The following is a 19,490-nucleotide window of genomic DNA, read 5'->3' as shown; positions in this document are numbered from 1 at the left end:
AATTATTTAGAAGATCGGTAATTACAGTTAATTGCCACTAACAACTACTTCAATATTGTAACAATCATTTAAAAAAAAAATCATATTCGAAACTCCTTCAAACACGTACGAAACATGTTTGAAACTTTCAACTATTAATGCGAAACTTATCCAAATTAGCAATAAAAGCAAAAAAGAAAAAGAAAAATTAAATTGAGCTAAAAATCAAAAATTAATATTATGAAAAAAATTAGTAATAAAAACTTTTTTCGTGACATAATTGAAGAAATCATTAGAAGTGACAATTAACTTGATTTGAAGTTTTTCCATGACAAATGAATTTCCAAGAAGTATGATTAATTTTCAAATTGCTATTAATAATGAGAAGATGAGTATAAATATATTTTCTTTTTAAAAATTTCTATACGAAAACTATACTCTTTATATTTTTTTCTCGGTTTGAATAACAATAATAATAATAATAATAATAATAATAATAATAATAATAATAATAATAATTTCAATTTTTAATAATTTTTGTTACAGTTTTTCCCCGCATAAAAAATGTTTTCTATTAATTTTCTTTTAATGTAAAGTAAATTCGATCAATTAAATTAATCAAATACACAATAATTACGAATATAAATATAGGTAATTACGTTCTTTTAAAAAACCTTTTCGGAAAATATTCTGTATACTTTGTAAAAAATCATCAGTGATGATTTTATCGGAAGAAAAATAATCTATTCTGATATGATCATCACTGATAATTTTCACCTTTAATTAAATAGAATTTTTCTAGAACAAAAACATGATTATTTATTAAATTATTAAAATTATTATTAAGAGAGAAAAAAAATTAAACAATTATATGAGTATTAATTTCGATTGATTTTTTAATCAAAATTATTTTGTACACAATTTTGAATATTACAAATTTTTATTCAAGTATTTCAATTTTTAAAAATATTTTTAAGAATATTTAATCATTTTTACGTCATTTTTACGTCACAGTTTGTGCAAGGCATTTACTGTGGCGTCTTAATGATTCAAATGCCCTTAAGAATAAAAAATTAATAATTAAAAAAAAACATTAAATGAAGATAATATTCAAATTTAAAATTTAAAGAAAAAAAAACTTGAATATTAAATAAAGTATTTTTATTTATTTAAATTCAACTCCGCAGTCTAAATAAAACCGAAAATATAATACAAAGGTAAAGATAATATTCAATATTATTGAAAACTTTTATTTAGGTATTTCAATTTTTTTTTTAATGATTTTTAAGAATAAATAATTAAAAATTCGAAAAGAGAAAATTGAATAAAAAATGAATTGTAAGAATATTTAAATTATAAATTTAAAGAAAAAAACTTTAATGTTATTTGTATAAATTATTTATAATAAGACTGAATACAAAATTGAATACAATCTTTAATAAAATTAAAAAAAAAAAAAAAAATTAACAACTTTTACCTATTTTTTAGTTAATTTCTGAGTAGTAGGTGAGATAAATTCCCCTTTATCATATAGAATTGAAAAATTAATTGTGCGGGTCTTTAATCTAAAATTCATGTATTTTATCAATGCATTTCGTGATCCACGTATACACACAAGTCTAAATAAAAATCATAATTGCATGGTTTCTTTATCATTTCTCAGAACGCGTAAAGTACAATTTTTATGAACAAAATACTTCGTAAACTTACATATTTCAGTATTACTATTTCCATAAATAGAGCGGTAATTTTTTTTTTACACAATGTCAAAATATTTTCTAGAAAAAAAGAAGACAAAATTAAAAGATAAAAATAATCGAATGTAAAATCAATATTTACTTGAATCAATTTTTTTCAGTGTAAAAATTTTATTATTATTGTCATTAATCAATTTTTTTCAGTGTAATAATTTTATTATTATTGTTATTAATAATAATAAAATTATTACACTGAAAAAAAAAATTGATTCAAGTAAATATTTATTTATTAATAGACAAGTAATCGATTATTTGAAATTTGAATCAAAGATTAAAAAATATAGAATACAAATAAAATACAATTTATTAATATAGATACATAAAATATAATACAAAATAAATTTTTTTTCAGCTTAAAAACAAATATTAAATTAAAAATAAAAATACTATTTGTTATAAAATATGTCAAAAATATTTCCTAAACAAAAGAGGAAAAATTCAAAAATAAGCAAAAAGAATTTTTTTATTAAAAAAAGAAATAAATTTAGTTAATTAATTTTCCTCCCTGTTTATATTACAACCGATATTTTACGATTAATTAAGAAGATTTCAATTTGTCAATATTGTCAAATGAGAAGTTTGATTTGTTCCTCGTGTTAATTTATATACGCACTTTACTACAAAATATTCTTCTATATAAAGAACTTTCACCGAACGAATTATTATGTAAGTTTATGTCAAGGAGAAACAGGCAAAGAAATAAATTACTGAATAATTCAAATTCAAAAAAAAAGGAAACTGGTTCAGAATTTGAAAAAAAAATTTTTTAATAAATAAATTTTTAATAAATTTTTTTTTATTAAATAATAAATTTTTTGTTCTAAATAAAAATATTATTCGGCATAAATAAAATTTTTATTCGAAGCAATTTTCAATTTTTGTTTGACACAAATATAATTTATTTGAGACAAGGAAAATTTTTATTTGAAGCAAATATAATTTACTTGAATTAAATATATTTGTCTCAGAGAAGATAAATTTTTAATAAATTTTTTAAATTAATTAATTTTTTTTATTTGTTTGTTTTGAATAAAAATTTTATTCGTCATAAATAAAATTTTTATTTGAGATAATCGCATAATTTTTATTCTCGAAACAAATATAATTTATTTGAGATAAAAATAATTTATTTGAGACAAATAAAATTTCTCTGAAACAAGTAAAATTTTTTGCAAAAAAAATTTTATTTATTATTCTCTTGAGTTTTTCGGTATGTAAATAAATATAAATAGTTTTATATACATATTTATGTTTTTTTGAACATAAAATATGACGTATGTAATTAATTTATCTTTAATTGATTTTTATCAAAACAAAAAAAAGTCCCCGCATAATGATACATCATAAAAATCAATGAATGGAGATTATTATTATCGGGTAATTTTTTTGTAATTATAAATTATAATATATAGTAAAATATTATTTTTTACTTTTATTTGAATTTTATTTTACAAAAGAGCAAAAAAGTACGATTATATATATGGAATTTTTCATCATCAGAAAGGTTCAAAATCTCTTTCTATTTTTTTGCTCTTGTTATTAATTAGAGGCTCATTGCTTGAATCCGCTTCGATTAATACAAATTTATATCGTCTTGTCATAAGTGCAAAAATTAGCATATTGAGCATTATTAATCCAGCGAATAGAAAAAATTCGTTTGCCTAAAAACAGTGAATTTTTTGAAATTAAAAAATGAAGCTTTTTTTAATTTATTTAGAGTATTTTTTTGGTTTTTATTTTTAACATTCATTTAAATTAATATTAATTTAATTTAAATAATATAAATTTATAATAATATTAATTTAAAGTAGGTAAATATTAATTAATAACAATATAATAATATTAATTTGATCATTTTTTGTTTTTTTTTTAATTCGAAAATTTAAAATTCAAACAAAAAATTAGTTATTAGAATAAAAATTGCGAAAATTTACTTGACTTTGAAAAAATCGTGATTGAATTATAATTATCACCAATAAATTGCCAATGGCAACACTCAAATACCAAGCAGCAATTGTTATAGTTTTCATACTTTTTGGTGCCTAAAATATTGGAAAAAAATTAATTATTTTTTAAATACTTAAAAACTAATCAAAATAAAATTAAAAACAACTATATTAAATTTAGATTTTTTTTTTAAACTCTCTTTTACAAAATATAAATTTAAATCATTTAATTTTGTATATATTTTTTTTTTGTTTTACTTGCGTAAATGAAAATTCTAATCCGGAAATGGCGAACATAATTTCCGCCACTGAAATTAGAAAATATTGTGGGAAAAGCCACAGAATGTGAATTTCATTTGGTGGAGTCATTGTGTACAATTTCTGAAACTGTTTATAATGAACATTTAAAATAATATGATATAAAATTAAAAATTATGTTAATTATATTTTGCAAAAATTTGACTTTCTTTTATTTTTATATATAATAATTTTCTATAAAGATAAAAAATTTTTACACTAAAAATAAAAAATAAAAAAAATAAATAAAAATACACTATTAATGTTCTTAATAATATTAATTAATAATTAAAAAAATAAAATAATAATATTAATATTAATAATATTCTCCAAACAAAATGTACAATATTAAATTATTTTACGTAAATAAAAATAAAATAAATAAAGTACTTGAAAATTAAATTTTGTAACTCCTTACCGCAATTATTTGACTTTGATATATTCTAATCACGAGATTATAAACTCCACCGGAAGACAATTTTATCGAATCTTGATAAATTATACGACGATTTATATCATTAGAAATTTTATACTGAAAACTTCAAAAAAAATATTCTTTGTTAATTTTTTTTTTACTTCTTTTGCTCGAAAATTTAATTGAAAATAAAAATAAATATTTTTACGTGATCAAATGATAAATGTTGGAAATTAATTTTAGGGAAACAAATAAAATACAGTAAATTAATTAAAGTTGGGTTAATGACAAAATTAATTTTTCTTTAAATTTAAATTAGAAAATTAGATGTTTATTTTTGAATACGATTTAAATTAATTTTTTGAATGCTGTGATAAAAGAATTTTTTTGTAATTGATTTTTCTCTTATCGTTAATAAATACTGCGCTTTAAGTATTAATTTATTTATATTAATGATGGGAAACCCACAGTCCCGGTTCCAATTCCAAATAAGCTGACTCTGATAAAAATTTTCCTTTTGTAAATGTATATTTATTTATAAAATTACGTGCACTTTTTAAAATTATTGTCACACTTGAATCATCTTTTGCATTTCTTGAAAAAATGAACCTATTAGTGAAAATTAAATCAAAAAAATATATGGAACAAATTTTATTATTTACATACATATTTTTTTTCTTTTTTTTCTTTTGGAATTTGAATTTTTATTTATATTTTATTTTTTTATTTATTTTTATTTGAAATTAAAAAAAAAAATTTTTTTAAGAAAAAATAATTTCTGTTGTATATAACAGAATCTTTTGTTAGTCTTCTCTTTTATTTTTAAAAAATATATTGAGTCGAATGGTTTCAAAAAATAATTGAAAATAAAATAAATAAGAATAAAATAAATAAAAATAAATAATAATAAATAAATAATAATTAATTAATTAATTAATTAATTAAATTAAAATGAGTTCCGTCTTAGACGTCGTAAGGTATAGACGTGTTTGTTGTGCCCGCTCTGAGATTGTTCATATTCAAGTGATTTACTTTGGATTGGGCTCGCTATTTGCTGATGTGGGGTGAACCCAGTGATGTTTTCTCGTTTTCTTTTCCTTACACCTATTATTTTTTTTGTTTTTTGCTCATTTTTGTATCGTGTCTGTACGCTATAATAAACTGAGTGAAGGTTCTGTGAAATAAATGGTATTTTGGCCAAGTCTTGGTTTATAGTGAGTGACTCATATAGTGTACTGTAACCTTCTCAATAATAATAAACAATGGAGTCTCAAGAAATTTTAAACACACTACAGAAGATCCAGGAAAGTATGGCCACGAAGGATGACATAAACATGATCAAACGTGGTAACGACCAAATTCAGAAGGAGATGGAAAAAATCAAAATCAAATTCAATCAGTCGATTTCTGATTTAGAAAAAAAGGTAGAGGTTCTCACGCGAAAACTACACTTCAGCGATAATGCAATTAGAGCAAAAAACATCCTCATCTTCAAAGTGGAGGAAAATTTAAATGAAAGAGAAAACACTCTCGGCAAGATTATGGGTATCTTTCAGCAAGTAGGGTTGCAGATTAATAAATTCTGCGTGGAATCGGCTTATCGTATTGGTAAACCAGGTACAAGTAGACCGATCCTGATACGATTCATAGCATCAAGATGGAAATCCCTACTCTTTGAGAAAAATAAGGAATTCAGAGATCTTGGTATGTCAATTGCGAACGATTTATCTAAAGAGGAACGTCTAGAACGAAAAGAATTACTTCAGTTTAAAAACAAGTTGACTGAGAGAGGTGAGCGAAACATTGTAATCAAAAGAAGCAAATTATGGATCGGTAATAAGGCATTCTCTTTGGAAGAGCTCCAGGAAATGGGAAATGAAAAGGAGCAACATCGCTCCCAATCTTCTAACCAGGGTCCAAATTCGCTGAATGAGTCAACTCCAGAAAGAAAAAAGCCAGGTCGGCCAACAGGGTCAAATAAACGGCATCTACAAGTGGAAAATAATACTCAAAAGGACTCCCCACTCTCAAAATATATACTACAATTTCCAACCGTAAAAAAAGTAAAACAAGACGAATAGCAATTATATCACCCCCGTACTCCAAACAACAAAGGACATTTTAAATCAAATAAAAAGAATGGGAAATTATTAAAAGCGATTGACGCTCGTTTGTCAGTTTCGTTTTGGAACGCTAACGGCTTTCGAAATGTTATAGATTTGATAGACAATAGTTTAGTTTGTGATGTGTTATGTGTGTCGGAAACTTGGCTACAAAAACCCCCGTCTTTTCTGCCTGGTTTTTTAAGTGAATTTAACTTTATATGTCATAATGCTATACGTGAAAGTGTAATGGGCAGAGCAAAGGGAGGCATGGCAATATTTTTTAGGAAAAACATTTTTAATAATCAAATAATTTTACAAGATGACCACGCTATTTTTGTGCTATTCAAAGAAAGTGGCTCAGTTTTTATAGTGGGGTCGGTGTATTTTAACCCAATATTGGAGGAGGACTGCTGGCGATCAACTCTAGATGCGGCATTCACTCGAATCGAAAATTTAAACTTGTGCTGCCCGATAATAGTGGGCGGTGATTTTAATGGTAGAACTGGTGAATTAAACCAACTGGATGAAGTTGCCCTGTTGGAATCTTCTTCAAACCTTTATGCATCAAGAGGGTCTCTGGATAAAGTAATAAATAAGAGAGGTCGTCTGCTTGTGGAATATTTTGAGGATCGCGCATTCTTCCTGTTAAATGGCAGATCGAGGGGGGATTCTCCTGCTCGCTTCACTTACTGCGGTTCGAGGGGAAACAGCACGGTGGACCTGGTCTTCGTGAATTTTGTGAATTCGGAGTCAATTTTGGACCTGCGCGTAAATCCTATAGTCACATTGTCGGACCATTTGCCAATCACTGTCTTCATGTATGATGAGGTAAGAATAAAAGTGGGAAATTGTCAAGTCGTTGGAGGGGATGTGTATAGCGGTGGTTTCAAATGGTCGGAGGAGAGAGGCGTGGAATACACGGAGACAATGTGCTGGTTGCCAGAGGTACGTTGGTGTGATGTTTCGACTGAAATGGGTAATGAAAATATAATCCAAGCTGTTAGTCGGGTGGCAGAGTCTCTGGGGCTACGAAAATTAGCGAATAAAAGTAAATCAGGAAAACCTTGGTTCAATAAGAATTGTTTTGATCTGAAAAGAAAAGTTAAAGAACTATTAAAAAAATGTTTTAAATCTAACTTCAATTCAATAGACAATAATCTGTATAAAGAAGCAAAAAAGTCCTACAAAAGTTTATTAGATGAGTCCAAAAAAGCTTTTGAAGATTCAATTAGAAGTAACTTAGCAAATTCAAAAAATTCCTCAGCTTTTTGGAAAGCAATTAACAGATTTAAATATCGTGCCCCAGGTCTCGATCAGATTAGTATAAATGAGTGGAATGAATTCCTGGCAAATGTGTACCCTCCAAGAACTACTTTTAAAGTCAATCTAATTGATGTGAGAGACCCCGTCCTGGATGCAGATATTATGTACGAAGAATTGATATCAGTGATAAAAAATTGTAAGAATGGTAAAGCAGCCGGCCCGGACGGGATCTCATATGAATTCTTTAAAAACTTGCCATCAAATTGGCTCTTGTACATGCAGTGTCTGTTTAATAAGATTCTTGAATCGGAGGAAGTGCCTGTGGGGTGGGGTCAATCTCATGCATTTATGATTCATAAAAAGGGGGATAAATCGAATCCAACGAACTATAGATGTATCGCCCTTATGAATACGATTTCTAAGATATTCACACAGATTCTAAACAGAAGATTAAACATGTGGGTGGAAAATTGTTCCATTATTCCGGAATTTCAATCAGGCTTTAGAAGTAAAAGGGGCTGTATAGACAATGTATTTGTGCTAAATTCAATTATTCAGATACGTTTAAGTCGGGTGAAGGGTAAACTATATGCTTTTTTCGTTGACTTTGAAAATGCATTTCCTTCGGTTGATCACAACAAGCTCTGGATTAAACTTTTTAACCTTGGTGTTAGCGCAAAATTTGTTAGAATTTGTAGAAACTTTTATGAGTCAGCATCAATTGCGGTCCGCAAGAAAGAGGGTGTTTCTAATTATATAGAGGTTACAAGGGGGGTGTTGCAGGGTGACACACTGAGTCCGACGTGCTTCTCTCTTTATATCAGTGACATTGAGTCTTACTTTCATGATCACGGGTGCAGAGGTGTGGCAGTGGACTCGTCTAATGAAATATTGTTATTGGCTTACGCTGACGATATTGTCATTCTGGCGGAATCGGTTAGTGACCTTAAAAGAAAAATGAAAATTCTAAGTATGTATTGTATGGAAAATGATCTAACAGTCAACACAAATAAATCAAAGGTTGTGATTTTTCAAAAGGGGGGTCGAAGAAAAGAAGTTTCATTTAAATATAATGGGTGTGAAGTGGAAATTGTAAATAATTACGTGTACCTCGGAATTCAATTCTCTAATTCGGGTGTTTTTTGTAACGCTGCTGATAGAGCCATTTCTACATCAAAGATTGCGACTATGTCTGTATTAAACATTTTAAAGCGTTCAAAATCTGATGTGTGGGAAACTAAGAATAAATTATTTGACAGCATGGTAAAGAGCGTGGTAATATACGAGGCAGAAATCTGGGGTCTCCGATACCTGGACGCTTTAGAAAAAGTGCATACAAATTTTTTTAAGAACGTTTTATCTTTGCCGATTAACTCGCCAAATTATGCTGTGAGAATAGAAACAGGTAGAGTAAGACTCTCATTAGCTGTCTTAAAAGCTGTATTAAGATGGTTAGAAAAAATAGTCAACATGCCAGAAGAAAGATACCCCAGACTCTGCTGTCGTAGAATTTTTGAAATGGCAATAAGAAAAATTCAAACAAATAAAAAATTTAACTGGGCCCTTCAGGTGAAAGGTTTGATTGGCGGGCTGGAACTAATGAGAAATGAGAATGTCTTAGATATTAATTTTATAGTAAATAACAAGGATAAAATCCTGAAAGAGTATGAGTTGTTTTTGAGGGGGATGGATTACGATAGACTGCAAAGATCGTCGAGTCTTCAGATCTATCAGACTTTGGTAGTCGAGGAAGAGACTCACTCTTATTTGAAGTTGAGGCTTCCATTTTCGGTTCTTAGATTAATAGCTCAGGTGAGGGTGATCCAATTCAGACGCCAAGCAATAATGTACAAAAAAGAGATATTTAAAATTGATGCGGAACAAAGCTGTGTTTGTTGTAATTTAAAATTAAAAGAAACAATGTTCCACATTTTAGCGGTTTGTCCGGTGTATTCAGGTCTCAGAGAAACAATGCTTGCAGCGTCTGACTTGGAGTATGCATCTGGCCAATTTTGGGTAGATCTGATGACATCGAACGACACAACCAAATTAAAAAAATTCGCAGACTTTGTTTTGAATATATTAAGATTTAGAATTAATTATGTCGGCTTTTCGTAATGACTTGTAGTTTGAATGTGAGAGATAATGTCTTCGTCCGGAATTTTCTTTGTAAACGGAATTCTTTTGTATAAAATTTTTATAATTTTAAAACAAATAAATGGCTAAGAATTAAATTAAAATAATAACCGTAATTTGGAACGTCCATTAAGACTTTTTGAATATGAATCGGGTTCTGTTTGAAAGAGATAAATTTTTCTATCAACGATTCCAATCAGTAAAGTATGAATCTGAAATTCTTGAAGTTCAACATTCGTTTTTAATATCGAATTACTTAATTCAGAATTTTGACAATCAATTGGCACTTGAAGATAAATTTCATGGCGAGAAATATTATTCGTTATTACGTTGAATATCGTTTTTTCACCTGACGCATTCAAAAAGGCATTTAAATAAAATGTTGATTGAATATTAACATCGCATTTCAGCGTGTTAATAAAATTTAAAGTCGCTTCTCCATTTTTTGGCAAAATTTCATAGGATTTCTGCTCGTCAAAAAAATATAATATCAACAATTTAGTAAAATAATAAATTTCATTTACAATTTTTAATTATTTATTATTAATCAATTAATTAATTAATTAAATTTAAATTCAAAATTTAAATAATTTAGTACGTTCAAAGATTTATTGAAATAGAATAAAAATATTTAATAATAAACAAAATTTAATATTTAATAATTATGTAATAAATATTTATAAGTAAATATTATAGGTATTTATTATTTAACTATATAAATATTTAATATTCATTGATAAGTAGGTATATATTCATTATTTATAAACAATAAATTATTTATTAAAAATAACATTAAATATTAAAATATTTAATGTTATTTAACTATATGTACTTCTAATTGTAATTCCAAAAAGCCGCTGGTAATAAATGCAAATCCAGCAAATATGCCACCAATAATCATACGATTTAAGGCTGAATGCAGTCTACATATTTTATTGAAAATTGGATATATTCCCTTGTCAAATATCGGAATCAAACATAAAACTAGTGCAGGATTTATAACCTATTTCCAAAAAAAAAAAATATTTATCGCAATTATTTAATTTTATTTGCAAAAATAATATTTCTTGTAAATTAAAATAACCTGTAGCTGATCGGGTAAAATTTGTAAATTCCAAATATAACCATTCATTCTTGAAGCTTGAAATGTCCATCGCGATCCCTGATATTTAAAAACAAATGATTATTTTTATTAACATTATTAATTACCAGCAACAATTAAATTGAACAATTAAAAATTAATTAATTTAATTAAACAATTAAAAAAAAATAATTAAACAAATTAAATAATTAGCTAATTTACAGTCAACTTATTAGTTAATTAATTATTTGTCACTCTCTAAATTTGAATTGATAAAAATATTTATTAATTAGTAAATTTGTTAAGTAATTAATTCGTCAATTTATTTGTTAATAATAATAGTGTAATATTAATAATATAATATTATAATTTTTTAAATATAATAATAATAATAATATTAATAATATTAATATTATTGATACAATATTGTAAATCAACCTGTTGATCGAAAAGACTCCAAAATATGGGCAAAGGAATGTATAAATATAAAACTGCCAACACTATTTTTATATCAGATATTAATTTTTGAGAAAATTTTTCTTGTGAATTATCCAACCAGTGTTTTTGAACTTGCAAATTTTTATTATTTCGAAACTTTGTTCTCAATGAATACTTTATAATTAAATTAAAATTAGAATTTATATTATTCAACGCAAAATATCAAGAAAAGAAAAAATTTAATCACTTACAATTATGCAACGCAGAAAACTGAGAATTATATTTTCTTTGGGATATTTGATACGATAAAGAGGTTTTCCAATTAGAAATAATACTGCAAATTTAAAAAAGAGTTAATGACAAGTTGACAATGTATATTTTATTAAATAAATAAATATTTAATAGTAATAATAAAAAAATAATTATTACAACAATAATAATAATAATTTTTTTAGAGAGAGAAAGGAAGAAAATAATACTAATTAATAATAATAATTTTTTTTAAAAAGAGAGAAGGAGAATAATAATAACAATAGTAATAATATTTAATAATATTAAATTAAATAATGCCTATTTAATAAAAATAAATAAATATTGAAAAATAAATAAAATAATATGATTAAAAAATAAAGAAAAATGAAAAAAAATGAAATATTAAATTTTTAAATACTTTTAAATACTTTTTTTTACTAAATTATGAAAAAAAGATAATATATAGTAAAAACTAGAAATAATTATTATAATGACATAATGAAATTATCATTAATGCTGCAGGAAATCCGAAACCAAGAGCATAGCAACTATTGTCATTAAAGCAGTTAATATATTTCCTTAAGACTGGAATTAAAATCATTCCAACGAGTCCACCAAAGTTAATGGTAAAATAAAAAATGGAAAAAAATTGTTGGAGATATTTTTCTTGCAATGGCAAGTGAAATTGATCTCCTCCAAACGCTGCCACACAAGGTTTTATTCCTCCAGTGCCACAAGCGATTAAAAATAATCCAATGAATGTCATTCCTCTAGAGCGGAAAATTTGTCAAAATAATTTCATTGATTACTGTTATTATAAATTTTGAAAAAAAAATTATACTAATTAGTAATCACTAATTTTATTAACTATAAACAAATTATTGTTTTAAATAAATAATTATTCTTTCAAATTAAAAAATTATTGTTTTTTAATTATTTTTTAAATTATCTAAATGAATAGTTATCATTATAAATAATTCTTCTTTTAGATTAAAAAATTATTGTTTTAAATAAATAATTATTTATTTAAATTGAAAAATTGTTTTTTAATTATTTTTTAAATTATCTAAATAATCATCTAATAAATAATTCTTATAAATAAATTATTCTTTTGGATAAATTAAAATTAATTTTAACAATAAATTGACAGAAAATTGCATTTACATAATTTTGAAAATAAAGTGCACTTAAATAATTTATTTTAATTACTTGGGCCATAAAGCAACTGGTGGAGTGGCAGCAAAACACATGAGAACACTACCCATGGTATAAATAATGGAAAAATATAAAATTGTTCTATAAAAATAAAAAAAAGTTAATTATTGAACTAATTATTTTATTTTAATAATTAATTAATATGGAAAATTATTTAGTTTAATTAATTAAATATAAGAGATTATTAATTTTCATTATAATTACCAATTTAATCAATATTAATTATTTATAATAATTATCAATGATAATTAACTCTAATTATTTATTGTACAATTATCAATGAAAATTAACTGTAATTATTAATTATAATTACTAATTTGTTTAATTATAAAATATTATTCATTATTTATAATTTATAATAGTTAATTAAAATTTTTCACCTAAATCGTCCTAAATAACTGTCTGCAAGTATTGCTCCTATTATGGGAATCAGGTAACAAAACATTATAAAAATATGATAAATCACTGTTGATTCATTTTCTTGAAATAATAAAACATTACGAAGATATAGTGAAAGCAACGCTATATTTAAAAAATTATTTATTTTTTTTATTTATTTAATTTATTTTTTATTATTATAATTATAATAATTAAATTTTTAATTAAATAAATTTAATTATTTATTAATATTCTTTATTGTATTCTGATTGTATAATTACTAAATTAAACTAAAAAAATATATTTTAATAATTATTTCCACTGATTGTAAAAAAATAATTACAATAAATAATAATTTTTTATTCGTTTATTAGACACTTGACTTTTTTGCTTTTTCAATAAATAAATTAATGAATAATAAATGTTATTTTATTCATATTATTTTGTTGAAAAATATAAGCAAACTTACTTCTCATTCCACAAAAGGAAAATCTTTCGCAAAATTCAGTGCAAATTATTAAAAAAATTGCACGTGGATACTCCATTTGGAATAATAAATTTTTTTATTTATTATGTTCTTTTATTTAATCTCATTATTTTATTTAATTAATAAAATTAATCTTTTTTCAGAAAAGGAGAGAAGCCCCTTGCTTTTGATAACCCTTCGTACACCTGTGTTTCACTGACACTTGAATCTAAAAGTAAAAAATCACTTAAAATACCGGATATTTTATTATAAATAAAATATATTAAATCATTAATTAAATTATTTTAACTTAATTAATTTAGTTTTATTTTCTTTTAATATGCATTAAATACAGAATAAATATTAGATATTGTTTTCTAAATGTCAAACATTGAAACTGATAATCTAACCTAAATGACACTCCACGTGCTTATTAAACAGTTTTATTTTTCCTGTCAGAACATATTTGAATTATATACATAATAACCTATAATTTATTATTTATTTCATCCTGTTTCTTGAGTAAAAGTAACTTTCATTTAATTTCAAATATATTTTTTTTAATATACTTTTTTTCGTATATTATTTCCTATATTTTATTTCATCGGTGATGTTCGGAATTGCTCGTGTGTTTTCGGAAATTTTAATTTTATGGTTGTATGGAGAACTCTTGTGAAAGCTGTACAGGTGCGTGAAAAAGGACACATTTCTTGGAAAATTAAAGTGATTTTTATTTAGTTAATGTTTGTTTTATAAGAAAAAGAAAGAGAATATTGTGTAAATGTTACATTGTAGTTTTCTTTTCTCACTTGAATAAAGTAGAAAATTGTCAATTTAGTGAAAGTAAACGAACTTGATTTTCGAGAAAAAGAGGTGTGTGAAATGGGTTTTGACTTAGAACGTTTTCAAGGAGACGTTGACGAAGAACTCGTATGTCCGATATGTTCTGCTGTCCTTGAAGATCCTGTACAGGTATTAATTTTTTTTCTAAAGTACCTGAAATTTGAATTAAAGGCCGCATAACATGAAACCTAACCTAACTTTTATCTTATTGTTGTTGACATGTTTGACATTTGAGTTAAAAGGTCTCTTCTATTTTTACTATTTTTTTTCATTAAGTATTATCTTTTATTCTGTATTTTAACTCTATTTATTCAACCGAATATAAAATTTAGAAAAATAAATTTCTAAAATCTGAAATTATTTTGTTTATCCTTTGACAATGTTCTTGAATTCTCTCGTATTTGTTATTAAAACTTAATTGTCACTTTTTATAATTTTACTATGTTTTTTAACATCTATCAGTAATTTTTTTTATTAACAATGATAGTAAATTTTCATTTTTCGCAAAATTCATAAACCTAACCTTAAATTTTGATTTAATTTAATTGTGAACAAAAAGGATTTAAAACTAAATTAATGTTTAAAGTTCAATTACTTGGAAAATAATGGTGAAAATAATGAAGTCTATAGAAGTTAATTAATATTTTGATACACAAAAAAGAGATAAATGCGAGCTATTGTTTGCTTTGATGGAATTATTTGAAACTTTTGAAACAAGATTAAAAGATTATCGATTATCAGATTGAAATTTAAAATGTTTGTTACAGGCACTTGTGTGTGAACATGCGTTTTGTAGAAGTTGTATTCAGGAATGGATCAGTCGTCAACCAATTTGTCCACTCGACCGCACACCAATCACTGGAACTCAGCTTAGGCCAGCACCACGAATCCTTAGAAATTTACTTGCTCGTTTGTGTATCAATTGCGATAATTTAGCACATGGTTGTCAAGCAATAATCAAACTCGACAGTCTTGGTACACATTTGGAGGAATGTGAATTTAATCCAAAACGATTGATTCCATGCGAGCAGGGCTGTAGTCTGATTATTCCAAAAGACGAGATCAAAAATCACAATTGTGTTCGTGAATTGATGAATTTAATTCAATCGCAACGACAAAAATTGTCCGACATGAAGCGCGAATTGAGCGAACAACAATTTCAACTCAATGAACAAAAACGTGAAATTCAACTACTTAAAGAATTCATGAAAGCAATAAGAATCTCTAATCCTTTGATGAAGACAATTGCTGATCAAATGGAACGTGATGAAGTTGTTCGATGGGCTGGAACATTACCACGCGCTAGAGTCACTCGTTGGGGTGGAATGATATCGACTCCTGATGAATTATTACAGGTAATTAATTATTATTATTAATTTGGTATTGATTTTAATTAATATTCAATATTAAAGTGATATTAATACAATTCGTTTTCATCACATAAATAGGATTGCCACAAGTCAGGGGAATCAGAGATTTCAGGGAAAAGTCAGGAAATTTTATCAAAAGTACGGGAAAAATATTAAATTTTTAGAAATCGTATAAAAAATTTGGATTCAACATTTAAAATTATTACAGATTCAATTTTTCTCGATTTGAATGAAATTGAATTTACTTGAAAAAATTTAATATTCTTTGAAGACTTGTCATAAAATTGTTATTTATAAATTATTTACTGAATAAGAATTTAATAAATTATTTAATGAACAATTTAACTTGAAAATTCCAAAAATAATTGAATTTTATAAGATTTTTATCTTCAAATATGAACTTAAATTATTTTTCAATAATTTCAAATTCAAAAATGAGAAATATTCAGTTATTAACTACATAATAAATTATTATGATTCATTGTTTTTTAAAACTTTAATAAAATTCTTCGAAAAAATTTAATTATTTCTAGAAAAAATTTTAATAAAATTCTTCGTAACATTTCAATTATTTCCAAAAAGAATTTAATAACATTCAATAATCAAATGTTAATTAGTAATTATTAATAAACACGATCATTCAAAAAACTAGGAAATAAATTCTTCATTAAATTCATAAAGTTTCAAAATTTTCAATGAAAATTGTGAAAAAACTTTTTTCAAAAATCTTATAGAAATTTTTCTCTAAAATTATGCAAAATAATTCAAATTTTCATCAATAATTTTAATAAAATTATCAATTACTATTATATTAATAAAATCGATTATATTTTAAAAAAAAATAAGGAAATGATTCGAAAGAATTCAATTATTGGAAATATTTTAATAAAATTTCTTGAATAAATTCAATTATTTTTTAAAAACAAAAAAGAAATTTTTCATAAGAATTCAAGTACTTTTAAAATTTTCAATTAAATTTAAATAAAAATACTTCATTATTTTCGAAACATTCCAAAAAATTCTTCAAAGCAATTCAATTATTTTCATCAATAATTAAATTTTTCGCGGAAATTCAATTATTTTTAAAAATTGTAATAAATTTCTTTGATGTAATTCAATTATTTACAAAAACATGATAAAATTTCAAAAGGATTGAAATTTAAAATAATTTTAATTAAATTTTTTTCAGCAGTTAGCTTTTGAAAAATTTTTAATTAATTTTTTTTTAATTAATTGAATTTTTGAAAATAATTTTAAATTGTAAACCTTTCGAATAATCGAAAATTCGTAAAATTCAACTGTGGAAAAGTAAATTTTAAAATTCTTTCAGGTGAAGTTCCTTTTTTTTCTATGAATAATTTGACTTTAAAAAAATTGTGAATTCTCAAAAATTATTAAAAATAATTGATTTAGAATCGAATTTCAGTTAAAAATTCTAGAAAATAATTGAATTGCAATCTTATAAATAATTGAAATTTTAAAAGAACTTTCCCAATATTTATTAAAAATAAAATTGATTTAGAATCGAATATCAGTTAAAAATTCTAGAAAATAATTGAATTTTAATCTTATAAATAATTTAATAAAAAAAATATATAAATAATTGAAATTTTAAAGAACTTTCTCAATATTTATTAAAAATAATTGATTTAGAATCGAATTTTAGTTAAAAATTCAAGTAAATAGATGAATTGAAATAATAAAAAAAATGTTTATGAAGTTATAGTGTCAATTTTTATAAATTATTAAATTTCAATAGGTTTAAAATTAAAAATTTTTGAAAATCTTAATTCTTATAGAAATAGTCAAGTTTCTCTCAGGAAGTCAGAGAAAATCAAAATCAAACTTTTGTGGCAATCTTGATAATGTATTTAATAATTCTTATAAATATTAGTCATAATTATTAATTAATTATAATTTTTTCAAGACACTGATCAAAAGAACACTTTCGGAAATAAATTGTCCATCGCATGTGATCAACGAATTAATGGAGAATTGTCACGAGAGGAAGTGGCCGCCTGGATTGAATTCACTTGAAACAAGACAAAATTCAAGACGTTTGTACGAAAATTATATTTGTAAAAGAATTCCCGGGAAGCAAGCGGTTCTAGTTTTACAATGCGACAATACCCATATGCCAGAAGACATGATTGTGGAACCTGGATTAGTCATGATTTTCGCGCACGGAATCGAGTGAAGATAAGAAAAATTATTTTTTTTATTGATATTAAGACCAAGAAATTAAGTTTTTTAAAAAAAAGGAGAACACCAATTTATTTTTTAACAAATTGATAATATTTCTTAAAAAGAAATACAATTTTTCTTTTGTCAAATATTTTGACAATTTTTTCCTTCTTAATTTTGTCGTCCCAAAAAATGGATGATTTTATATTCTTAACGAGAAAAATTGTTTTCTCTAAAATGAAAGAAATTGTTTTCATAAAAAATTTTTTTCACAAACAAATTGATATAAAAATGAATTGGTATATTTTTCTAAAATTTAAGAAATTCATTGCGGTAATGCAATTTGTAAAACGAGCACACTATTCATCACTGCGAGAGAATATTTCTCCAAAATAATTAATTATAAGAAAGTTTTTTATTTTATTTTTTTTTAATCTTAGAACTTTTTTTTTTCTTTAGTTTTAATAAACAAAAAAATTGTGATAAATAATATTTTCGCTTAAAAAAGAAGAAAAGTGATTAACTTTCAGATTTTAAGATCTAAGAGACTTCTTTCATACACGTGTTATTTAATAATAAGAAAGTACGTCAAATTTTTCTATAGGCGGAAAGAAAAAGAATTATAGTACTGAGTACTTGTTAAATAGTTTATGGTAAGATTATAATATTAATATTATTATCGACATTGTTTTTAACACTGTGATTTGAGCGACGAACTCGACATTTAATTTTTCTACACGTATAGCAATTAATTATTATTAGGTATTATTAATAGTATATAAAGTGCAAAATAATTTGTTGTTTTTGTAATCAAAATTCGAAAACACAATTTTGTTTTGAGCGTCAAGTCAAATGAGTATCTGGAAAACTCATTTGTTGAAAAAGGACTTTGAAAAAAAAGGAAAATTTTCTTTGAATAAAAAAAATTGTCCTTTAAAAGACATTGATGAATATTTTCTAATAATATTTTAAATTCGTGATTTAAATTTCTTAGTGTTAATAGTATTTTATAAATGTGGAAAATTGTAAGTTATGATAAATTTATATTTACCAGGTTCCTTTTTTAATATTGTACGCGTTATCTTTTTTTTATTGATGATATTTTTGCCAAACAGAAGTTATTTAAATATAGGAATGCTTTGCAAATAATTTGCTTTATTTAATTTGCCTCGAGAATTGAATTTTTCTAAAATTATGACAAGTTTTATTTTAATTTAGTAAATTTATTTACTATCGAGATGGTTGTTTTTAATTTTCACTTATTTGTTATACTTCAAGGAAACGAAAAGTATTCGTGAGTGGCTTAAATTTGAAATTGGAGTAGAGATTAAAATGTTATCAGGAGGTCAGCCCTATCTGTTCCTT

At 24.3% G+C, this 19,490-nt stretch overlaps 2 protein-coding genes across 2 annotated transcripts; one reads left to right on the top strand and one right to left on the bottom strand.

Moving 5' to 3' along the window:
• Window positions 1-3,232: 3,232 nt before the first annotated feature.
• LOC122500386 (solute carrier family 15 member 1-like) lies at window positions 3,233-13,954 on the bottom strand. The gene is made up of 9 exons (XM_043609297.1): window positions 13,732-13,954; window positions 13,265-13,406; window positions 12,165-12,439; window positions 11,418-11,548; window positions 10,983-11,060; window positions 10,731-10,901; window positions 3,941-4,069; window positions 3,671-3,778; window positions 3,233-3,397 (listed from the first exon to the last, which is right to left on the bottom strand). Exons 1-9 carry the CDS (start codon window positions 13,805-13,807, stop codon window positions 3,233-3,235), a joined length of 1,275 nt encoding a protein of 424 aa, XP_043465232.1. The 5' UTR covers window positions 13,808-13,954.
• Window positions 13,955-14,376: 422 nt separating this feature from the next.
• Window positions 14,377-19,193, top strand: LOC122500286 (E3 ubiquitin-protein ligase NRDP1). The gene is made up of 3 exons (XM_043609140.1): window positions 14,377-14,700; window positions 15,339-15,926; window positions 17,869-19,193. The coding sequence occupies exons 1-3, from the start codon at window positions 14,611-14,613 to the stop codon at window positions 18,136-18,138; spliced, it is 948 nt and encodes a 315-aa protein (XP_043465075.1). The 5' UTR covers window positions 14,377-14,610; the 3' UTR covers window positions 18,139-19,193.
• Window positions 19,194-19,490: the final 297 nt, after the last annotated feature.

Source organism: Leptopilina heterotoma, unplaced genomic scaffold, assembly GCF_015476425.1.
Source record: "Leptopilina heterotoma isolate Lh14 unplaced genomic scaffold, ASM1547642v1 Lhet_183, whole genome shotgun sequence".
NCBI lineage: Eukaryota > Metazoa > Arthropoda > Insecta > Hymenoptera > Figitidae > Leptopilina > Leptopilina heterotoma.
Note: the sequence above shows the minus strand (reverse complement) of the source record. Positions and strands in the feature narration are given on the sequence as shown.